Here is a 24,100-nt window from a genome sequence, read left to right on the forward strand (position 1 = left end):
ACTTTCAACTTTTGAAGGTTGAGTACTCCACAAAGTTTCTAGTGTGCCAATCAATTTGCTTAACTCTGCAGGCAAGGTTAGTCATTGCTGCTCCCTTTCTAACACTCTCGTCCCCACAACAAAGCCTCCATATGCCCTCTCTGCGGGGACTGGGCCAGATATAAGACCCATGCATTTAGGCCTAAAGTTATAGGATTTTTTAACTAATGAGATGAAAGGGGATACTGAGTGAATTTAATCATTGTGCAAATGTAGAGGAATGCACAAGTTTCAGTCAGTCATTTCACATTATTTGGTGCGGGTCTTATTGTAGTGTTTTGTATCTAAGACAAAAAGCACAAGACTAATAATTGGAGTTGTTTGAAAAGAGAAACTTTTAAATTGTATAAATCTATTTTGTAATATAACATGTGAATGTAGCTATTGTATGGAGAAACAAAAAGTTGTTATTTTGCAAGCAATGTACAAAGTAACCTACCTTTATGGAGGGCTCTCGAGTGGCACAGCGGTCTAAGACACTGCATCTCAGTGCAATAGGCGTCACTACAGTCCCTGGTTTGATTCCAGGCTGTATCACATCTGGCTGTGATTGGGAGTTCAATAGGGCAGCGCACAATTGGCCGTCTGGGTTTGGCCGGGGTCGGCTGTCATTGTAAATAAGAATTTGTTCTTTTTAAAAAACATGTTTTAAATTGAACCTTTATTTAACTAGGCAAGTCAGTTAAGAACAAATTCTTATTTACAATGATGGCCTAGGAACAGTGGGTTAACTGCCTTGTTCGGGGGCAGAATGACAGATTTTTACCTTGTCAGCTCAGGAATTTGATCGAGCAACCGTTCGGTTACTGGCCCAACGCTCTATATATATATATTTTTTCATATCAACCAACTGCTCTTAACAGCATGGCATTATAAAAATAGTCATATTTGAAACTGCAACTTTCAGATGATGTGCATATGTATGATGACTGCATTGATTCAGACAGGCTTTACTGTTAGGGATTTGAGCTTGTCATATTGTATTTGGATGATTGAAATCGGGCCAAAATGGGCCAATAACATTGTACACATTTGACATTTAATGGACTTAAGATGAGTGAAAAAGGTTTATCTCAAAAGGGATCGCTTTACATCTGTGTTGTTCTTTGATGCCTCTAACCAATTTGTAAGTCGCTCTGGATAAGAGCGTCTGCTAAATGACTTAAATGTAAATGTAAATGTAATCACAAAGATGATTGTTTTCCCGCAATGTGAAAACTATTAAAATAGTCTGTCTAAATAGCATAATCTCTTAGTCTGATTGAGCAACATAATCCCTAAATCTGAAATGTATTCCCCTGGTAAAGCCCCATCATAGCCAGTCACGGAGGCAGCAGACTCTAGGTATGTCCCCCCCTTTGCACAGCGTTGCTTTCTGTGCTTCTGAGTCTGGCCTGAGGGCCAAGGCAATATGTCACTTTAATTAATTAAAAAAACAGTTTAGTCCAATAAACGGAAGGTGATGTTATTTTTTATTTTTTTCTGTCTTCACTAGTGAATATAATCCTATTTGTATGAGATATTCTGTATGCCGTGCCTCACTCACAGCTGTGTGGTTCCGGAATGGAGACACGCTGAAGATCAATACCACACACATCAATAGGGATCTATCCTAACTGCCGTGGAGATTCAGAGGAGTGTGTATACAGAAATCATCTTGTTCATTCATGGTTGTTTGCGTATTTGGAAGTTGAACTAACTTAAACAGAACTTAAACTATTGTTTTTTCAGACAGTTGGTTTTGAGGGGCAACTTGTCAGAGTCCATTTGTCCTGACCATACTGGGTGAGAACAATAGGACATCTGCAGCCAAGAACAATGTCACATTTTTAAGGAAGAGAAACACAGGGGTCACCGTTCAGTAACACTGGTTAACGACTACGACTGGAAATATGAGAGTCTCATTCTAGCATTTGTCACCATACATTGGAGATTAAAAAAGTAATACTTATTTCAAGCAAGACTTTGTGCTAAAAAAAAATCATTTTGATGAAATTATGAATTTTGGAACACATTTGTCAATGTTTGAAAATAATGGATGTACAAAACGTGATCTAAACCTCACAGGTTAGATAGTGCATGCATCAATATATCTCATTGCTCTATCAAATACATGTTGTACAGCCTTCATCCCATCAGCTCCTTCAGTAATGCTGGCGATTTCTATTGATGAAGGACATAGGTTACCCATAGTGCATTTAGTGGAGAGAGCTGTACCAGTCATTTGATTTGTTGACTGTCACAAATTAGTGCACCAGTGGAACAGGGCTAGAGCTGAAGGGCCCTTGTGGAGTATTTTGGAAGTGTGTTTATTCAATAGAGAAAACGCAAGACATTGTGAACACTTTGTCTCTAATTGATATAATTGTTTCTAATGTCATTCCGAGGCATGTAAGAAAAGCATGTTCACTGCAGTTTAAATTCTTTAATTGCAATTGAACGTTTAAAGACGTAAAGATGTTGTTTGGCCTTTGCATAGGCCCTGTTGCAATGCCATTAATAGACTATGTGTTATAGTCAAGTGTATTCATAGGCCAGAAGTGTCAGCAACTTAACACATTATACACAAAATAAACAACATTGTCAGTCGGCATACATTTCAGTTGTATTGGTTGATTAAGCAGGGGAGAACGATTGTACTGTGGTCTTTCCATTGTGTTGTTGTTTACCTTTCCATTTTCATGGAATTTAAATCGGTTAGGCCTATGTCACGAATGACTGATATTTTGTGAGATTCTCAATTGGAGGTGTCGGTCCTCTCCTCGACTCCTACATCCTCCTCTCCGAGACCCGGAAAAAGCGGAGAAGTTATCACCTAAACCCTCGTGGACAGATTCACTTTTACTTCTGGTTAATCGAGATTAGTTGTCGCCATATGTAGGAGAGTGTCAATTTCAACAGAGGAATTTGCTCCTCTCCCCCGGCAGAGGATGCTCGGGTATATCCTCGCCGCATATCGAAAAAGGTCCAGGGTAATCGGAAGCGAGGGGAGGAGAGGAAACTAATGTGCTTGTATGAAATGAAAGAGGACGAACCTGAGGACGCAAGGAATTGAGGACAATTTCCCACAATGATGTCATGGTGCAGAGTTGTAGGATACACATTGCCCTCTGGTGGTAATAGGATAGTGCCTCTTTGGGGAATTAAGATCATGCAGTGATACACTGCCCATCTATCACATTCATATTTTAGGGAAAGGCCACAAGAGTCAATCTGTTGATACAGGCTAATTGCAGTAATGTTACATTGTGTATCTAATTTTACAACCCTGAGCTGGAGGCCTATGTAACACATTTGTAATGGTAATAACCAGAGGCTATTTTAGTGTGTAAATCTTGGTAGGTTAAATCATACATTTGGGGGGGATGTATGACAGCAAAGCCACCGCACTGCACAACACAACACTAAACAATACATTAATTGCACTATAACGGTGACAAAAGGTGCCCACATACTGTTAATTTTTCTAACCATCATTTAACCAGGTAGGCCAGTTGAGAACAAGTTCTCATTCACAACTGCGACTTGGCCAAGATAAAGTAAAGCAGTTCGACAAAAAAAAACAGAGTTACACATAAACAAACATACAGTCAATAACACAATAGAAAAATCTATGTACAGTGTGTGCAAATGTAGAAGAGTAGGGAGGTAGGCAATAAATAGGTCATGGAGGCAAAATAATTACAATTTAGCATTAAGGGGACGACAAGCGGATAAGAGGCAATCCGTAATTTCAATTAAGACATTAATAGGTGAGCTAGGACAGATGTATTCAATGTACTATTTGTTCAGCACTTTTGAGATGGGCCATTCTTACAGTGTTCTCCCTGTACACCAAGTCAGAACCATAGGATAAATAAAGGGGTCATATAAGCAGACAATGAAAGCTCTTACAATATTCAATGATTACATTTCTCTAAAACAGGATATAGGATACATGTGCACTACCAACTTCAGAAGAGTAGGCTAAATTAAGAGGGGAAAATAGACCAAATGACTAGGGGGAGGCTCATGGGCTACGAACAGCTTACTACACAACATACACTTTGTATTACTTTCTTAGCTACAGTATACATATCTCCCTGGCATATTACATCATTTATGCAGCAGCATACAATACATTTTTTGACACACCTTGTTGTACTGTACTCACTTGAACAGGAAGGTCCTTCGTGGGAAAGAATGTGTCATCAAACTTTTTCATCAAATCTGGCATTCTCTGGATTTATGGTGCAATCAAGACAACTGGGAGCGATAAAAAAAACGAGGTTGAATCATGATGACGTCAGTAATCTTCAGGTCACAGCTCTAGAAAGAGGCCCGTGTTCCCGACTTAAAATTCTGAGTTGGATGACCGTTCAAGACAATTTTTCCCAGTCGGAAATCGTTTCTTCCCAGAGTTCTCAGTTGTCTTGAACTCACTGAAGTCAGATTTCCCAGTTCCGAGTTAACAATTGTTTTGAGAACGGCATACATCTTGCTGGATTGACAGCATGGCCAATGTTGAATGTTAATCATTTTAAGCTTGGAAAAGAGACCATTAAGTCCAGACTTGGGACCACACACCCACTCCACTGAATATCAGGTTAGTGAATGGTTTGCGATGCTTGCAGTTAGCCACTGATTCCTTCCAAACCACTCATTGCTGAATTTGTGATTTACAACTTGTTACGTAATGTTTACGTCCAATGGCCAATGAGCACTGATACATTTTATCAATGATTTATCTCCATTATTTATCTTCATATGACAAGGATTTAAAAGGATTTGCCAGTACATTGTCAACTTCATTCATGATTATGACTGCTAACTAAGATTTTGAAAGTAGGATTTTGAAGATTTTGAAAGTCCAATCAAAGCTACTGCAGATAAAACGTGATTTGACGTAATTTTATCTGTGGCCAATGACCTTGAGCCTTCTTGGATGGGCACTTCTAATGTAACTCTTTGGCAGCAACCAAGGGGCTTGAATTTTCAAGCTCTACCCTTAGATTTGGCGGTGGTGAAGTGTCCCCATGAGTAACAGAACACTGAGCCAATTACAGCACAACTAGAGAACACTACCTAACCCCTACGCTCTGGATTTTCCACTGGCTGCCCCTCTGCCACAGAAAGCACTGAGCTAGGCTGAAACACCTGCCCTGAATGACGGCACTGGTAATAACCACAATAGTTCAAATGGCATTTGTAATGCAGTACCCCAGTAATTAATATTATTAGTACTTTGGGGTAATCAGGTCAGCAAAGCTGTTGTTTTTTAATCACCCAACCAAGGCAGCGTTGGGCACTCAGGCAATTATTCAACAGGCTGTTGCCATAATGTAGACTCCATATAATCTGCAAGCAGCATACACATAGCATGCGTATTGAATTTTGATTCACAAAAAAAGACAAGATTCTAAGAAATGTAAAGTTATATTATAATATTTTTCATTTACTGCTAAAGGATTTAATCAGAATCAAGCGTCATCTTGCTTTCAGCCCACAAAATCTGGAACGTCCAAAATATCACCTCACATTGCTGTAGCTTCTAAAATAGAACAGAGAGTAAAAGTTATAGCTCACGTGGGGGAAGCCAAGGCCTGATGAATTCACTAAATACCCTGGCCACAAAATAGATTAAGCCTGGCAGCACATGACGCAATCATTCAGAGGCAGCCAGAGCCCACAGCAGGCGACTTGTTAAGGGGACAGACAGAGTCAGCAAATTAACCCCATGGGATCACAACATGGTCCACACACAGAGGGAGCCAGATTGGACAGGAAAAAAATCTAAACAAAGCTCTTATAGGCCAACCCACCCAGGACAGCCAACAACAATAACATCACGCAGAGGAAACTTCAATATTTGGAACAAATGGCATCCCGTACTGAAATAATCCGAACTGCGACGCCTACATATGCAAATAAATAAAGAGGTTTAGCAGCATCTGACACTTTGAGGTTTAATCAGACATATGGTTTGTTTGTGGGAGCAGAGAAGTGTTGTAATACAAAAGGTTTTAAACCGATTTTAGGGGCCAGAACACTAATTGTATATTATTCAGACTGCAGATATTTTACTTCCGTAATATTATCATCTGTTCCCACCAACATCATCTCTGATCTCTTATGTGATGACATCACACTCATAGAAATAGCATCTTTAATGGTCACAAGCCTTTTGAGGAGAGGAGCCTCAGCCATATTATATCCCGTCCTAGTCGAGACCATTGCAATGTGCTTCAATAACAGTAAAAACTAGAATGGCTCCTTTATGATTATGACACACAACCACTTTATGCCCAGTCTGTGGAGATAATGACTGTCATATTTCATGCCAACCGTGTGTGAATTGGCAACACTTTTATATCAGGGCCTAATGGAGAGGAAACACTTGAAGGCCTACAAGGATATTTTAGTAATTTTCCTCCATGTTCTCTGTCATTTCTCTGTGATAGTAAACTCTCCATCAGTTTCTGTGGCCAAGAGTGGCAATAAAATCAATAAACCATGAGTCACTTGGCAAACCTTTCTTATTCACCTCTCATTGGATGTTCTATATAAGTTCAGTCACACTGCCAAAGGACACAAGATTGTTCTTTCACGTGCCTCTTCTGCTGCTTTCAGGGAAGCACAACTAAATGAACATGACAAAATCACATTTCCTGATAACTCACTCAGAGAAGCAGGAATAAAGGGCCCTCTCTGAGCCCTGCTGAAATGAGCTGCAAGATTTGTTTAATTCAGAAACATGAAGCAAACATTTCTTGTTTTTTAATGTTGAATGTCATGTGATTTTCTGGTCCTTAAAATGTTATGTTACATTGACTGATGAAGCATAGTATATGACTTACTCTACAGTAAAAAATAATCGTTTAAAGTTTAACGAATCAGTGTCTGAAAATGTTCCCAAATATGATATCCATGTATGGCCACACGAGGGCGTCAGAGAGAGCTCTGAGGAGACACTTGTTCCAAGCATTTAAATAAGTCATCATTCAGTATCAATAACAGCACCAAAGTACAGCTACAATTATCTGGTTATACACAATACATTTGGGATATTAAAGAAGAATACAGTATTGACATTCAATAGATCGAAAAATTCACCCTATAGCCTGTGCTGTGAAAAGCACAGAAAAGCACCTGTCATTGGCTATTAGCTACATAAAGGTGATGTTCAACCCTATCAGTTATGTCTACCTCATCGCTGTACCCCACACATACAGTTATCTGTAAGGTTCCTCAGTCGAAGAGTACATTTCAAACACAGATTCAAACACAAAAACCAGGGAGTTATTCCAATGCCTCGCAAAGAAGGTCACCTATTGGTAGATGGGTAAAAATACAAAAAAGCAGACATTGAATATCCCTTTAAGCATGGTGCAGTTATTAATTACACTTTAGATGGTGTATCAATACACCCAGCCAATGGTGACTTTAAAACAGTTACAGAGTTTAATGACTGTGATAGGAGAAAACTGAGGATGGATCAACAACATTCTAGTTACTCCACAACAATAACCTAAATGACAGAGTGAAAAGAAGGATGCCTGTACAGAATACTAACATTCTAAAACATGCATCCTGTTTGCAATAAAGCACTATAGTAAAACTGCAAAAAAAATTATGAAGAAATGTACTTCCAATCTTGAATAAACATCGTTATGTTTGGTGCAAATCCACATCACAGAGAACCACCCTTCATGTTCCAAGCATTGTGGTGACTATCATTTTATGAGTATGCTTGTCATTGGCAAGGACTAGGGATTGTAAATAAAAATAAATGGAATATAGCTAAGCACAGGCAAAATCCTAGAGGAAAACCTGGTTCAGCCTGCTTTCCAACAGACACGGAGACCAATTCACCTTTCAGTAGGACAATAACCTAAAACACAAGGGCAAATCTACACTGGAGTTGCTTACCAAGACGACATTGGATGTTCCTGAGTGGCCTAGTTACAGTTTTGACTTACATTTTCTTGAAAATCTATGGCAAGACTTGAATGATCTAGCAATGATCAACAATCAACTTGACAGAGCTTGAAGAATTTTTAAAAAGAATAACGTAAAAATATTATACAATCCAGGTGTGCAAAGCTTTTACACCCACCCAGCTGCAAATCTCTGCCAAATGTGATTCTAACATGTATGAACTCTACTTATGTAATCAAGATATATAAGTGTTTTCTTTTTTGGATTTGTTTACAAATGTTAGAATTTTTCTTCCACTTTGACAATACAGAGTATTTTGTGTAAATCGCTGACAAAAAAATGACAATAAATGTTGATCCCACCGTGTAACACGACATAATGTGGAATAAGTCAAGGTGTGTGAATACTTTCTGAGAGCACTGCATATTTCGCAATGTTTGACCATTTTCTTTTCAGGACAACCAGGGATACAAGTAGAACACAAAACAATTTGACATAAACAGTTGCATTCATGAGTTTTATTGACAATCAAAAAAAGAAGGTCCACCAAAGAAAAACCTGATAAAAAATAAATGTATAAGAATGATGTAAGTACAGGAATTGTTTGCTCAATGGGAAATGAATATCCAACTAGTCAGTGACAACTGTGTGGAGTTTGGAGTTTGTCACAGAAACTATGTGAGCTTATTATAGTATTATAGACACGACTGTATGTCCTAGGATTTCCAATAATCTTCTATGTTGAGGAACCCACCCAGGAAAACAATCTTGTAGCTCAAACAATTCGCAATCTACAGACGTTTTTGTAGAAAAGACCCGGCCCCGAACCCCTTTGGGATCCACCCTTGTCTCACAAACACCTCTCTAGCTCAGTCCCCGTTAATCAGTGGTGTATATCTTCAAGCATTTCTTCTAAGTTACTGGTGTTTCTCTGCAAGGCTTTAATCTGGAATTGATCAATTTACCCCACTGTAAAACAGTGCCCTTTCAAGTGCCCACTAAATACTGGTCATACTGCTTGTGCCAGGTCATATTCCCATAACCCTGAAGCATAGCTCGGGACCTCTGTGTGCTTCCTTGCCTGTGTCTGTGTGCTATTTCTCAGGGCTAGGGAAACCCCCTTGGCCAGGCCCTTTCTCAGGACATGAAGGGACAGAGCAGAGCAGAGCTTCTTAAAATAAACCCCTATTAAAGCCATTTTTTTATGCTTCAGAGAATCATGACAGCAGAAACTGTCTCCCCCTGGAACATGTGGTGGGGAGATATTTTTGGACATTAGCCTGCAAATAGACCACACTCCCATATATGATACAGAGAGCCAGGACAGTGATCTTAATCATTATGATGACCAGGGCCGGGTTACCAAATGGCACGCAGGGCATGTGCCCCAGGCCCCCTGGGCCCCCAATGCAAAAAATAATATATACTGTATATTTTGGGAGGGTTGGGGCCCCCAGATATCATATGATAGCACAATGTGAATGATATGAACAAAAACATGAGATGAGCTATAAAACAGAAGAAGAAAATCCCTGCCTCATGGCAAAACGTGTAGAATTCCAGGAAATTAGCTTTGTAACTGCACGTATCTTAGCCATATCTTAGTCTGGAATGCAGTAAGTTAGCTGATTTCCCCACAAATAAAAAAGAAATCCCCCAAAATGGTTGTGGTTCTCCGGCCACGAGGATGATGACAGTTAATGATGCATCTAATCTACACACTCCTATGCCTCTGTATGCATATACTGTCTGTACAGTTAAGAACATAGTGTTTTAGCACGTTGTGGCCTATAATGTCATGTATACCGACGCTTTTTAGCAGACGCTTTTATACAAAGCGACTTACAGTCATGCGGGCATTAATGTTTCATGTATAGGCGGCCATGGGGAATCGAATCTACTAAGTGCCATGCTCTACTGATTGAGCTACATTTAAATTGGTCTCCGGAAATTTGCATGATGGCTCTTTTTGGGGGCATTGATTTGAACAATAAACATGTTCTACATTTGAAATGTTCTGTAAGTAAAATAATATACTTAGCTGTCTTATTAGATTGTGAATGTCCTTTTGTGATTAAACATTTTATTTATTTATTTGGATGTGTTTTAGATGGTTTGGGGGTCTACTCTATTGAAGACAAGAACAGTCTCCAAGGCATTGTTAAGGTAAGAATTTCAGCAAGCCAAAGTTTCACCCTACAGAAATGATTATGACAGGACTTCTTCTCAATGTTTCAGTGCCATAAAAATGTTAAGTCACCAATATTCAGGGACTTCTGTGATCAGTGCAAAAACTCCTCATTAACAAATACCATGGAACCTCTCAGGGCTGTTCTCATGATGATGACGTTTTACCATCCTGTGTCAGTATCATGGTGAGGGAACAGTCCAATGGAAGAGTCTTCATCCTCCATCACTACAGAGAGAATTGGTCCCTTATACTATAGGATTGAACTGGGTCATTTAACTGTGAGGCGGCCAGGACTTAATAGAGGATTGTAATACAGATCATTTAGTTTAACTCCTGGAGGTCTAGTAGGATAGGGAGAGTGGAGATCAGTGGTTTAGTGAGAAGCTGAACCACATTCCATTACCCCACATTTAACTGTTGGAGAACCTGTACTGTGGGTTTCTATGGCTATGAGAATGAGGTTAGTTCCAACCAGCAACACAGACAGATGAATTTCACCACAATACCCAATGTGTACTCTTTTAATAGAAGGGATTATATACAAACTTAATCTATTATTATGTAAAAAACCAACCCCAGCCAGCCTTTAAGGAGAAATCATTACATACGTAAGATTCTAAATGTGCCCACAAAGAAAGGCTTAGGGAAAGGGTGTTTAGTTGACATGATGGCTTTCATTTGTGATTTCCTGGCTCTGTTTATCTGACTGACACATCTCACATCCTAATCCTCTTGAGGCAATGGAGGCTATGAGCGTTGGCGTCTGAGAGCATCGGATACTGGGAGGATCACTGGGTCAGTAATACTTCCTGAATTCTCCCGACTCTTCAAAATGAGGCAGGAGAAAGGAAAGGGAAAGGGGGATACCTAGTCAGTTGTACAACTGAATGCATTCAACTGAAATGCGTCTTCCACATTTAACCCAACCCCTCTGAATCAGGAGAGTGTCTGGCACGTTTCAGTGTCTGGGTAAGTGTGTTCTGCTGGGTGTGACTCTCTGTAGAAGCTTTCATGTCATGTTATTCAGATGGATTTTGACATGCACATGCTAAGCTACAGTATGGTGTTTTATTTTATCCATACCCAGCTATTTTCTTTACCCTGTTTCTGTCATTGTAATATATTATATTTATTTGTATCCACCCATATTTTAGTTGTTACTGCTTTCTGCCATGGCATTTTCTAACACATCCAATCTCTCCTGTCATCTAAACACACATCAACTGTTTGGATTTTGTCCAAAGAATCCATGAATTATCTAGAGATATTCTAACAATGAACCAAATCCCTGTTGCATCTAGGTAGCCTACCATTATCTTGATGTATAACTAGGCTTATCTGTTAGTTTGTCTGTCAGTACACCTGTATATCTGTAATATCTGATGATGTGAACTTGGATGTGTCATAAAGGTTTTGTATCATTTCGGCCAGTCGTTTTGAAAGTAGAGCCCACGAGACAAAACAGCTCCCCAAAAATTGTGCACGTCTCAAAATCCATCTGAATATCATGGAATGAAAGCTTCTATAGAGTCACACTCAGCAGAACAAACATTTTCCACTCAATCTCTTTAATACACCGCTTCACTAATCAGCAGCTGGGGAGGGCATGCAGATTTCCAAGAGGCAGCCTATCAGAGAGCAGAGCTCACTCCTCTACAGAATATATCTGCCTCTCTTTTAGTGAGGCTGTAGCTGCCTGCCTGCGCTGGAATCCATGTCTTCCCAGCAGAAGCATTACAACTGTCAACTGTAATCATCTGTGCTGTTTGCAGCCTTGTGAATTAATATGGTGTAGGCTAAACATTCTGCTCTGAGATTACCTTCATATTGATGATGGGTTTAACTTTTACCCCTGGCAGCCGTCTGACTAGATTAGGGGTCATTTGTCAACAGTGTGGGATCATTTAAGGACCGTTTACTATAAGCATGTGAAGAGATTAACAGAGAGAGAGAGAGAGAGAGAGAGAGAGAGAGAGAGAGAGAGAGAGAGAGAGAGAGAGAGAGAGAGAGAGAGAGAGAGAGAGAGAGAGCTTGTGACTCTCCCAATGCAGACCGTACTGCAAGCCACAGCACAGCGCGGCAGAGTGCACACGTGGAATCGACTCTCAGCTGATGAACTACAGTCTATCTAACTAAGGAGCTGGGCTTTGTCTTAAAATACATTTTTCTTGTAGGCGACAGACAGCTCAGCTTTCGTATCCAGTCAATATTTGACACTCACCCAGAGAGTTTGATTACCAACTGGATTGACTGACTGACAGAAGTGTGTGAGAGAGAGAGGAGCAAGCCGGAGGGATATACAAGACACCCTGGAGTATCTGACCAGTGGAAAGATGACATCCAAGTCATCCAGGCAGGGCAGACCCTCCTCGGCAGGGTCCAAGCAGCCCTCTCAGAGGAAGGAGTGCCCGGCAGGTAATCGCTCCTGTATGCTGCGGGTCGGGGAGAGGCTTATGAGGGCTGGGAGTGAGGGGAACCTACATGCTGTGAGACCCAAACCCGCCCAGCAGACACCACCGGAGGGGGGACACCAAAAGTCTGGCTCCATCACAGCCAAAGGTAGGAAGTCTTAAAGGTCCAATTCAGCTGATTTTATTTCAACAACAAAACATTTTTGGCTAACAATTCAATTCCTTTCTGTGATTATTTTCAATTAAAATTTCAATTAAAACAAAAATATCTTCTTAGTAAAAAGCATTTTCTCAAGCAAGAATTTTGTTCAACTGTCCTGGGAGCGGTCTGTGTGGGGAGGGGAAAACTTATTGCAGAAAAGGTTTGGAACTCTCTTACTTATTGTTCTATTAACTCATTTACCACCTGGTGATGTCACCGTGTAGGTTAAAACTCCATCCCACCAAAAATGGAGAGAAAAAAGTTTTACACATACACTACCGTTCACAAGTGTGGAGTCACTTAGAAATGTCTTTGTTTTTCAAAGAAAAGCAAACATTTTGTCCATTAAAATTACATCAAATGGATCAAAAATACAATGTAGACATTGTTAATGTTGTAAATGACTATTGTAGCTGGAAACGGCTGATTGTTTATGAAATATCTACATAGGCCCATTATCAACAACCATCACTCCTGTGTTCCAATGGCACGTTGTTTTAGCTAATACAAGTTTATAATTTTAAAAGGCTAGTTGATCATTAGAAAACCCTTTTCCAATTATGTTAGCACAGCTGAAAACTGTTGTGTTGATTAAAGAAACAATAAAACTGGCCTTCATTAGACTAGTTGAGGATCTGTAGCATCAGCATTTGTTGGTTTGCAAACTGGCTCTAACCAGAATAGAAGGAGGAGTGGGATGCCCCGGTGCACAACTGAGCAAGAGGACAAATACATTAGTGTCTAGTTTGAGAAATAGACCCCTCACAAGTCCTCAACTGGCAGCTTCATTAAATAGTACCCGCAAAACACCAGTCTCAGCGTCAACAGTGAAGAGATTGCTGGCCTTCAAGGCAGAGTTCCTCTGTCCAGTGTCTGTGTTCTTTTGTCAATCTTAATCTTTTCTTTTTATTGGCCAGTCTGAGATATGGCTTTTTCTTTGCAACTCTGCCTAGAAGGACAGCATCCCGGAGTCGCCTCTTCACTGTTGACGTTGAGACTGGTGTTTTGCGGGTACTATTTAATGAAGTTGAGGACTTGTAAGGCATCTGTTTCTCAATATAGACACTCTAATGTACTTGTCCTCTTGCTCAGTTGTGCACCGGGGCCTCCCACTCGTCTTTCTATTATTGTTAGAGCCAATTTGCGCTGTTCTGTGAAAGGAGTAGTACACAGCATTGTACAAGATCTTCAGTTTCTTGGCAATTTCTCGCATGGAATAGCCTTAATTTCTCAGAACAAGAATAGACAGACGAGTTTCAGAAGAAAATTCTTGTTTCTGGCCATTTTGAGCCTGTAATCAAACCCACAAATGCTGATGCTCCAGATACTAAACTAGTCTAAAGAAGGCCAGTTTTATTGCTGTCACAGTCGTCTGAATAATTATCAGACCAAGCTGCAGCGCGATATGGTTTCCACATATTATTAATTAGAAACGCAGAAAACAACAAAGAAAGAACACAACAAACCATAACAAAGAGGAGTAACATACACTAACTCAAAACAATATCCCATAAAACACAGGTGGAAAAAATGCTGCTTAAATATGATTCCCAATTAGAGACAACGATAGCCAGCTGCCTCTATTTGGGAATTATACCAAACACCAACATAGAAAAACTAAACTAGAACCCCACATAGGAAATAATAACTAGAAAACCCCCCAGTCACACCCTGACCTATTCTACCATAGAAAATAAGGGCTCTCTATGGTCAGGACGTGACAGCTTCTTTAATCAGCTCCAGAGTTTTCAGCTGTGCTAACATAATTGCATAAGGGTTTTCTAGTGATCAGCTAGCCTTTTAAAATTATAAACTTGGATTAGCTAACACAACGCGCCATTGGAATACAGGAGTGATGGTTGCGGATAATGGGCCTCTGTACGCCTATGTAGATATTTCATTAAAGATCTGACGTTTCCAGCTACAATAGTCATTAACAACATTAACAATGTCTACACTGTATTTCTGAACAATTTGATGTTATTTTAATGGACAAAAAATGTGCTTTTCTTTCAAAAACAAATACATTTCTAAGTGACCCCAAACCTTTGAATGATATTGTATATATATATAAAACTGCACTGGTCCTTTAATGTCTATAGACTTAAACTGAGTATACCAAACATATACCGGACAAACACCCCTTTTTGCCCTCAGCCTCAATTCGTCAGGGCAAGGACTCTACATGGTGTCGAAAGCGTTCCACAGGAATGCTGACCCATGTTGACTCCAATACTTCCCACAGTTGTGTCAGGTTGGCTGAATGTCTTTGGGTGGTGGACCATTCTTGATACACACAGGAAACTGTTGAGTATGAAAAACCCAACAGCGTTCTGGTTCTTGACACAAACTAGAGCACCTGGCACCTACTGCCATACTCTGTTCAAAGGCACTTACATGTTTTGTCTTGCCCATTTACCCTCTGAATGGCACACATACACAATCCATGACTCAATTGTCTCAAGGCTTAAAAAACATATTTAACCTGTCTCCTCCCCTTCATCTATGTTGATTGTAGTGGATTTAACAAGTGACGTCAATGAGGGATCATAACTTTCCCTTGGATTCACCTGGTCAGTCCATGTCATGGAAAAAGCAGGTGTTCTTAATGTTTTGTAATACTCAGCATGCAGTCTAAGGCACTCACTGCTGTACTGCAAGCCTTTAGTGGCAATTTACTAACTCTTTGTTTTCTGTTGATGTACTGTATCAATCATAGGATGCTGTATCGGAGTTCTGTAGAACTTTCTCTGCACCACAAATGAATAATAGATCTGATGATGTACAGCCAGTGTTACAGTGCTACGGTAGCCGACAGTACAGTCATGGCCAAAAGTTTTGAGAATGACACAAATATGAATTTTCACAAAGACTGCTGCCTCAGTTTGTATGATGTCAATTTGCATATACTCCAGACTGTTATGAAGAGTGATCAGATGAATTGAAATTAATTACAAAGTCCCTCTTTGCCATGCAAATGAACTGAATCCCCCAAAAACATTTCCACTGCATTTCAGCCCTGTCACAAAAGGACCAGCTGAGATCATGTCAGTGATTCTCTCGTTAATACAGGTGTGAGTGTTGACGAGGACAAGGCTGGAGATCACACTGTCATGCTGATTGAGTTTGAATAACAAACTGGAAGCTTCAAAAGGAGGATGGTGCTTGGAATCATTGTTCTTCCTCTGTCAACGATGGTTGCCTGCAAGGAAACACGTGCCGTCATCATTGCTTTGCACAAAAAGGGCTTCACAGCAAGGATATTGCTGCCAGTAAGATTTCACCAAAATCAACCATTTATCGGATCATCAAGAACTTCAAGGAGAGCGGTTAAATTGTTGTGATGAAGGCTTCAGGTTGCCCAAGAAAGTTCAGCAAGCGCCAGGACTGTCTCCTAAAGTTGATTCAGCTGTGGGATCTGGGTACCACCAGTACAGAGCTTGCTCAGCAATGGCAGCAGGCAGGTGTGAGTGCATCTGCACGCACAATGAGGCAAAGACTTTTGGAGGATGACCTGGTGTCAAGAGGGGCAGAAAAGAAGCCACTTCTCTCCAGCAAAAGCATCAGGGACAGACTGATATTCTGCAACAGGTACAGGGATCGGACTGCTGAGGACTGGGGTAAAGTCATTTTCTCTGATGAATCCCCTTTCCGATTGTTTGGGGCATCCGGAAAAAAGCTTGTCTGGAGAAGACAAGGTGAGCGCTACCATCAGTCATGTGTCATGCCAACAGTAAAGCATTCTGAGAACGTTCATGTGTGGGGTTACTTCTCAGCCATGGGAGTGGGCTCACTCACAATTTTGCCTAAGAACACAGCCATGAATAAAGCATGGTACCAACACATCCTCTGGGAACAACTTCTCCCAACCATCCAGGAACAGTTTGGTGACGAACATGCCTTTTCCAGCATGATGGAGAACCTTGCCATAAGGCAAAAGTGATAACTAAGTGGCTCGGGGAACAAAACATTGATATTTTGGGTCCATGGCCAGGAAACTCCCCAGACCTTAATCCCATTGAGAACTTGTGGTCAATCCTCAAGAAGCGGGTGGACAAACAAAAACCCACATATTCTGACAAACTCCAAGCATTAATTATGCAAGAATGGGCTGCCATCAGTCAGGATGTGGCCCAGAAGTTAATTAACAGCATGCCAGGGTGGATTGCAGAGGTCTTGAAAAGGAAGGGTCAACACTGCAAATATTGACTCTTTAAATCAACTTAATGTAATTGTCAATTAAAGCCTTTGACTCTTATGAAGTTCTTCGTAATTATACTTCTGTATTCCATAGTAACATCTGACAAAAAAATTCTAAAGACACTGAAGCAGTAGACTTTGTGAAAATTAATATTTGTGTCATTCTCAAAACTTTTGGTCACGACTGTACATGACAGTGTGCCGTAGCAGTCATACACCCCCCCTTCACAGTTTCATTCACACACCCACACACAGCCACACACACACACGCAATTACTGTACTTACTGTCATTTTGTATTGTCATGCATTCCTGGTGAAGCACATGAGTCTGACCACATTGTTCTGCCTAGGCCCCCTCAGCGGCCAGTGGATTAAGCCCTCGGGTCAATCCTTGTAGCTCTCATTGTGCTGATTAGTTACATTTGCCCTCTTATCATCACATTCCCTTTCAGTAGAGTTGAGCTAATCTCCTGCCCCTGTTCAAAAGCAACTGCTGCAGCAGACCGTCTGGTTGCAAATTGAATTTGACTTTGCCAACTCTGCAGCTGGAATCAGTCACAAAGATAAAAAAAAAACAATTCTCACACTATCCAGGGTACAAATGAGGGTGTGAGAGAATTCAACTCACAGGTGCATGTGGCCTATTCACACTCATAGAAGTATAAAAGTATAAAAGTATAAAAGTATTTTTGCTTTCCACTTTCATTTTTTATTTTCCTTTTCTTTGCAGCTTTTTATTGGGATATTTTTAGTCAAGTGGGATGTTCCAGAAACATCCTAACAAAGTCATAGGAAAACTCGCTCAATGTCATAATTCAGCATTTAAGGAACTTCCTCTTGGAGTTCTGAAAATATTACTAGACTTCCAAGCCCAGTTCTCAGTGTATTTAATTCTGGCTTCATGCATGCACGGAGAGGCTACTCCCCAGGTTCCATAGGTCGTTTGAGCTGACGAATAATGGCTGCCATACATGTCCTATGACTAACAGATTACATTTGTTGTGGCTGTCTATCTATCGTCAGCTGCTGCCAGTGGCAGACTTAACACCAGCGGCCAATGAATTCGGAGAAAGATCTGAACACTAATCCTCTGTTCTCCTCTCGGGACATGATACAAGACTGTTGCGCTAAACCACCCTTAAACCATTGCTATTCAAACTTTTTCAATGGGGACTCAATTTTTTCTTCCAGAATTTCTGGGGACACCATTTTTCCCCCAATAATTTCACCCCGCTGCAAATCTAATGACACAACCTTAAAATCTGTCATTTTTCATTTTTACATCAATCATTTTTACTCAGTGAAATTGTATCTTTCCAATTATATTTCTCAAAACGTTTGTATATTGACTCATACAATAATCTATATATACTTCTATATTGTATTTTTTAAAAACATTTTGGAAACCCCAATGCAGTTCCACCGCTATGGGTAGAGACCACTGCCTTAAACCATCCTATTTTTGAAATGTCTTCCCTTTCTCCTTACTTTGTGATGAACTATCTTTCTCACACTGAGCCCTCGGCTTAAATATTCTCACACATCTTCTCGCACTTGCTGTAAAATGCAAATGACATACAGTAGAGTTAAAATAGGATACAATAGAATAGTACTGGTCTTCTATTGTGAGTGATAAGGTATTTTGCTATTTTGTTTAGAGTAAATAACCTGTTGCGTTTCTTGTGTGTATGATTAATTGTCACAGATGTTTGATGTTTCACAGTTATTAGAGCATAGAGTGTAATTGTATCTCTAAACGGTGGATTGAGGCTCGTACCTGCCCATTTCTAATTGTTTGTCCGGCCTCAACACTCCCAGTAATCTGTGAATGGTGTATATAATCATAGCTGTCGTTTTCACTTTTAATGTACTTTTTTTTTGCGCCTCACAAAGACTTGCAGTGGACACCGTCTGGTGGAAATCATTCCTGCAGTTCAAGCGTCTGTTTCTGATGTCAGAAAGGGGGGTTTAAGTGAATCTCTAAACCACAAGATCACCCAAAACTGTAGTATTAAAGCAAAAACAGATCTCAAAACTCTTTCACAGGTTTCAGCTTCAAAGTGATGCCTTTTTTTCCCGATAAAGTTGATGTTGTCCTTATCAACACCGTGTTTCCGAAGATAGAGATCTGTTTTTAAGTATTGACGTGTGTTGAAAGTTTATGCTTTTAAACAGCAACATTCAGTAGGCTAGATTAAATTGATGGCCACATCTGATGGTATCACTATCAGATTAATGATCCACATAATGAGCAAATTGTACCCAAATGCTCTCTGTCAATGGAAACATGAAGAATGTTTTTTATGATGTGGGGTAGAAATGGATTCAGGATGTGAATAATATTTTCTGCAAGATATTACATTGTATACCTTATTGCCCTCAATTACTTATCTGTGCCTAATTAGACATAACAGACTTTTTTTCATTTGGACTAAGTCACTTCATTTTCAGTTATGTAACCCTTGTGAGTGTGCTTCCAAAATTGTTTAAAATGTTCATTGCAGGCAGCAGCCTAGCTAGCAGTCCCTGATTTGCTCTGACAGCTGCGTGATTTCAGATCAGACGGAATTCCGCCCCATCCTATCCCGTCAGTCCCAACCCCCACCTCCCACTGCTACAGCCTCTACACTACAGGTCCAATGACATTTGTCTTTTTATATAGTCACAAACTGTGATGCGTGCTTTCGATGAACACAACATAAAATCTGAAACAGCTGCTTAGTCCATTTAGACTTCATGTTGATCCCTTGTTGAGAATGATTTAGGTGATACTGGCATGACATGGCTATTTCTGTGGCTTTGGTGTAGTCTTGGGATGAGATGCATACAGTTAGCATCATGGATGCCAGTGTCCCCGTAAACAATATAAATCATTCCTGCTCTCCCATTTCCTGCTCTCCCACATCCCCATCCTCAATTCTCCAAATGACGCACTTATCACTGGAACTCCTCCTCCTCTCTTCCAAGTTGATGGTTGACTCAGATTGATTTGCAGTAGCTACCCATCTAACCTGCAGATATGTACCTATTTAACTTGAAAATAACCCTTTTGAATGAAAGTTGTCTTTGGCGTTTGTTTATCTTTCCTCTGGTAGATTGACAGGCCAATAGAGGAGCATAGACACAGCCTTTCATTATCTGTAGCTATATGTTATGGCTAATCGTGCCATACAGGCGGAGAAAATACAAAATCCCCCCCCCACCTCTGTGCTTTCATTGTTGTTGTAAAGTTCTGCTGCACGCCACATGCTTGACAGCCCCCACCAAGCCGGTTATTGAAAACACTCCCCCGCACATTAGTACATTAGTACTGAGTACTGATAATATGAGATGTAAATCATGCAACAAGGGTGTCTAATCTAGGGGGAGAAGACGTAAGCGCATTCTGTATGAGCTGATGCTAATAACCCATTAGATTAGTGTACCCTAAAGCCATGTTGGGGCAAGTTCACACAAGGTTACTGAAACTATTGTAATTAACCTAATCCTTCTTGATAGCATGCCAAATGACCTTATATGCAACAAAAGCACAGCAAAAGAAGAGCAGTCATTTGGAAACGGTTGTTGGCAAAGTTAATAAAAGCGGATATTGAGCATAATAGGGCATGTCTTATTATTAAACAGTACATAACCAGTTTAGACTTTCATTCTATTTATAGTACCCTGAACCAAGCAACAGGTTGCTGTCATGTGAGGCAGCTATTATTGTGAAAGTCTGTCTGTGATATTAGGTGTTTTATTGCTACAGGATGCCATCAGTGTTATATATAGGCCTAGTAGGCTATACCAGGCAGCACATTAACACCACCCTCTCAACATCTTTCAAAACTGACTGAAGGGTCAAGTTAATGACTTTGAACACAGGTTTTGATTTCAAGTGGGTGAGGCGTACCTCCCCACATCTTTACATGAGATGGATACAGGGTTTAGGTTTTTTGATTAAGTTGCTGGGCAATCTAGATAATTAAAAGATAAGTGAATTTTCAGTGTCAGCTCTTAACAGACACGCCACCGTCCTTCAGGAGTTTCAAAAGGTGGGGTGGGGGGGGGAGCGACATAACTTCTGTTATTGAGTCAGTGATTAGGAGGGCTGTATTCTTGACAGAGCGAGGTAGTGTCCCAAATGGCACCCTATTCCCTACATAGTGCACTACTTTGACTAGTAAATGAGGAGTCTGAATAGGATGGCATTGTAGCCTTGGGAGCAGATAGAAATGGAGAGTAAAACATTATTACAGTATGGCTTTGCTCTCCCAGGACTCCTTCACAATCGTCTCATACGTTTTTATTTTCTAGCTCATGAGGTCATATGAACCTAGTCACATACCATATCATAGCATACTTCCGACTCCGTGAAGTGCATCATATAAAAAAACATCAACAATATGTGGTCTTCCTCCTCTAGACCGGACACTTTTATCACCACCTCCAACTCTGATTGTCGTTATACCCTCTAATGTTTAGAGTGCTTTTTCATTTTTACCTTGGATTTATTTCGTTTGGAAGTCCACATTTGTGAGTGAAGTGTCCATGTGTTATTGTCTTGGAATATGACATGCTACTCAACACATTGAGAGTTACTTTTACAAAAATCTGTGTACTTCTGGCCCACCAATAGGGGTCTTTTGCCAGAGCAAACCATCTCATATTGTGCAGGGACGGCCACGGGCTCTGGGGGCCCCCACCCAATGGTTTGCCAGTGCTGTGATAAAATATTGCGTTAAAATAATGAATTTGAATAATTTATCTGTACTGTATATTTGTTAGCTAGCTAGCCAGGCAGTTTTAGAGGAAAAATTCCATACCTTTTTCTAATTAACTGCCAATGTGCCAACATTCTATTCAAACAATGCTGTCCATCCACAGTCATACACTGGCTGAAATCAGGACTTAGACAAGTTGTAAAAGCAACTAATACTGATATTGTGTCATATAATAGCATTCTCAGCCTTCCAAGAAAACAAAAATGTTGACATTATGGTCTGTTTGCATATATTTTAGAGGCTATAGAGAAAATGTGTATAAAACCTGCATAAACTGTATTTATGATTATATGACAATATTTTAGGTTACAATAAATGTATTTCATCAGTTCTGATATATCACATGCCTTTGTTGTATTTTCCTGCATAAGTAGAATCGGGGTTATGCCTCTACTGCCATTCATTCCAATTAGACTGATTTGGATTTCTCCCTGACCAATATGGCTCCCATTTTCACCCCATTCTGGAACTTCGAGGCAAAAATCTGAGGGGGCACAAACTACATGAGGATGGTCTGTAGGGGGGCTAGACTTCTAACCCCTGAAACAGCCATTTAAATGCAATATAGAGCCATAATCATTATGTTTAATCAATTATACGTAAAAAAAATGTACAGTATCTTTTTCTGCGTATCTAACCATACATCTTGAGCTGTCTGTATCCTCTTGACTGGTGGTTCTTTTTTGAAAGAAACTAAATATGCTTCTCTGCATCTCTGCTAAAATCTGGGTAAAAGATTGAAAGGACTGTGAGTCTTATTCAGTATATCTAGTTATTGCTTGCTTTTCTATGGTCTATTAACCTTGCCAGCAGGCATGCCAGCTAGCTGCTCTAACTTGATGGATAGCCTGAAATGACTTATTTTATTTATGTGTTACATTTTTTTATTTTACCCTTATTTAACCAGCAAAGTTAACTGGGAAAACATTCTCATTTACAGCAACAACCTGGGGAAGTTACAAGGGGGAGGAGAGATGATAAATGAGCCAATTGGAAACTGAGGATGATTAGGTGGCCATAATGGTATGAGGGCCAGATTGGGAATTTAGCCAGGACAGTGGAGTAAACACCTCTACTTGTACGGTAAGTACCATCTTTAGTGACCACAGAGAGTCAGGACACCCATTTACCATCCCATCCAAAACACATATGGTAGCTTTTTGGTAGCTTGTTATGAAATTCAGAACCTATCTGGGCTAGCTAAAGATAACTTCATAACATTGCTAGGTGGCTAGTAGTATTACAGAGAAACAACAAAAACTGAAATGAAATTAAAACAAATAAAATAAAATAAATAAAAATATTTGTTAAGCATGAACTGCCTCTGTGCCCCCTATGGGCATGACACCTCTGCTTCAAGGGTTTATGACATAGCCCCTCTAGTATGTTCAAGCCTAATAGGGGCCCCACAAAAAAAACTGCAGTACGCCACTGGCATTGAGATGCAAATCTCAGAATGTTGATGGTTGTGCCACACGACCCTAAGAAAAGGATACAAAAACCCATCCAGAAAAAAAACCTCCTTATAACCATAGTGGCATTTTCCAGCATTGTACAAAGCGATATGTAGTTGAAGCTGAAGCATTCGCTTGCTGGCAGTGTAGAGTGTAGTCAGTGAACCAATGCAGCATGGCAGACCAGAGATCCACCTTCGGGGCTGAAGTGAACTAGATCAATCAGCTCAGCTTTGTCAAAAGGAGAGCGAAAGACTAGGCTTCCTCTCTTCTTCGCAGCTCTATCTGCTGCTTCCCTTATCTCTCTCTCTCTCTCTCTCTCTCTCTCTCTCTCTCTCTCTCTCTCTCTCTCTCTCTCTCTCTCTCTCTCTCTCCCTCCCTCCCTCTCTGTCTCTGCCTATCTCCACTTGTGCGGACTGTCACACAGTGGACCTTAAGTGACACATTCACTTGGCAGGCTTTTCATGTTGAATCAATTCAACTGCTGAACAAAATGTGTCAGTTTTTTCTATATATATATATATATATATATATATTTTTTTAGTTACCATATACAGAATGTGTTAGCTGAAATATTAGATGTTCTGCTATAGGATAATTAAATATTATTTATGAACATATAGGCTACATTTCCAATCATCATGATGATGTGATTATAGTCATTTGAGCTTTTTAAATAATCTAATACAGTACACACGTATATAAGCTTGTGCACCATGCAAAAGCATTACTATATGAAATTATAATTTTGTAATGTCAAATTTTGTTCTGTTCTTATGAACAGTCAAATATTAAATGTGACACATCAAATATCATAGCCTGATGCTCAGTCTTGGAAAAAGTACCCAATTGTCACACTTGAGTAAAAGCAAAGACACCTTACTAGAAAATGACTCAAGTAAAAGTGAAAGTCACCCAGTAA

The 24,100-nt window shown here is 40.0% G+C and overlaps 1 protein-coding gene across 8 annotated transcripts in view; it reads left to right on the forward strand.

The window, feature by feature from the left end:
* Window positions 1–12,105: 12,105 nt before the first annotated feature.
* LOC118394684 (sickle tail protein-like) overlaps window positions 12,106–24,100 on the forward strand; it is a 55,059-nt gene continuing 43,064 nt past the window's right edge. For 4 of the 8 annotated variants that reach the window (XM_052463781.1, XM_052463782.1, XM_052463784.1 and 1 more), the window contains exon 1: window positions 12,193–12,706. In XM_052463781.1, the coding sequence (XP_052319741.1) occupies window positions 12,481–12,706 (226 nt within the window). In that variant the 5' untranslated portion in view covers window positions 12,193–12,480. Of the gene's footprint in view, window positions 12,707–24,100 lie in introns of all 8 variants that reach the window. The other 4 variants (XM_052463790.1, XM_052463788.1, XM_052463789.1 and 1 more) reach the window with 4 other exon arrangements.

Source organism: Oncorhynchus keta, chromosome 15, assembly GCF_023373465.1.
Source record: "Oncorhynchus keta strain PuntledgeMale-10-30-2019 chromosome 15, Oket_V2, whole genome shotgun sequence".
Lineage (NCBI taxonomy): Eukaryota > Metazoa > Chordata > Actinopteri > Salmoniformes > Salmonidae > Oncorhynchus > Oncorhynchus keta.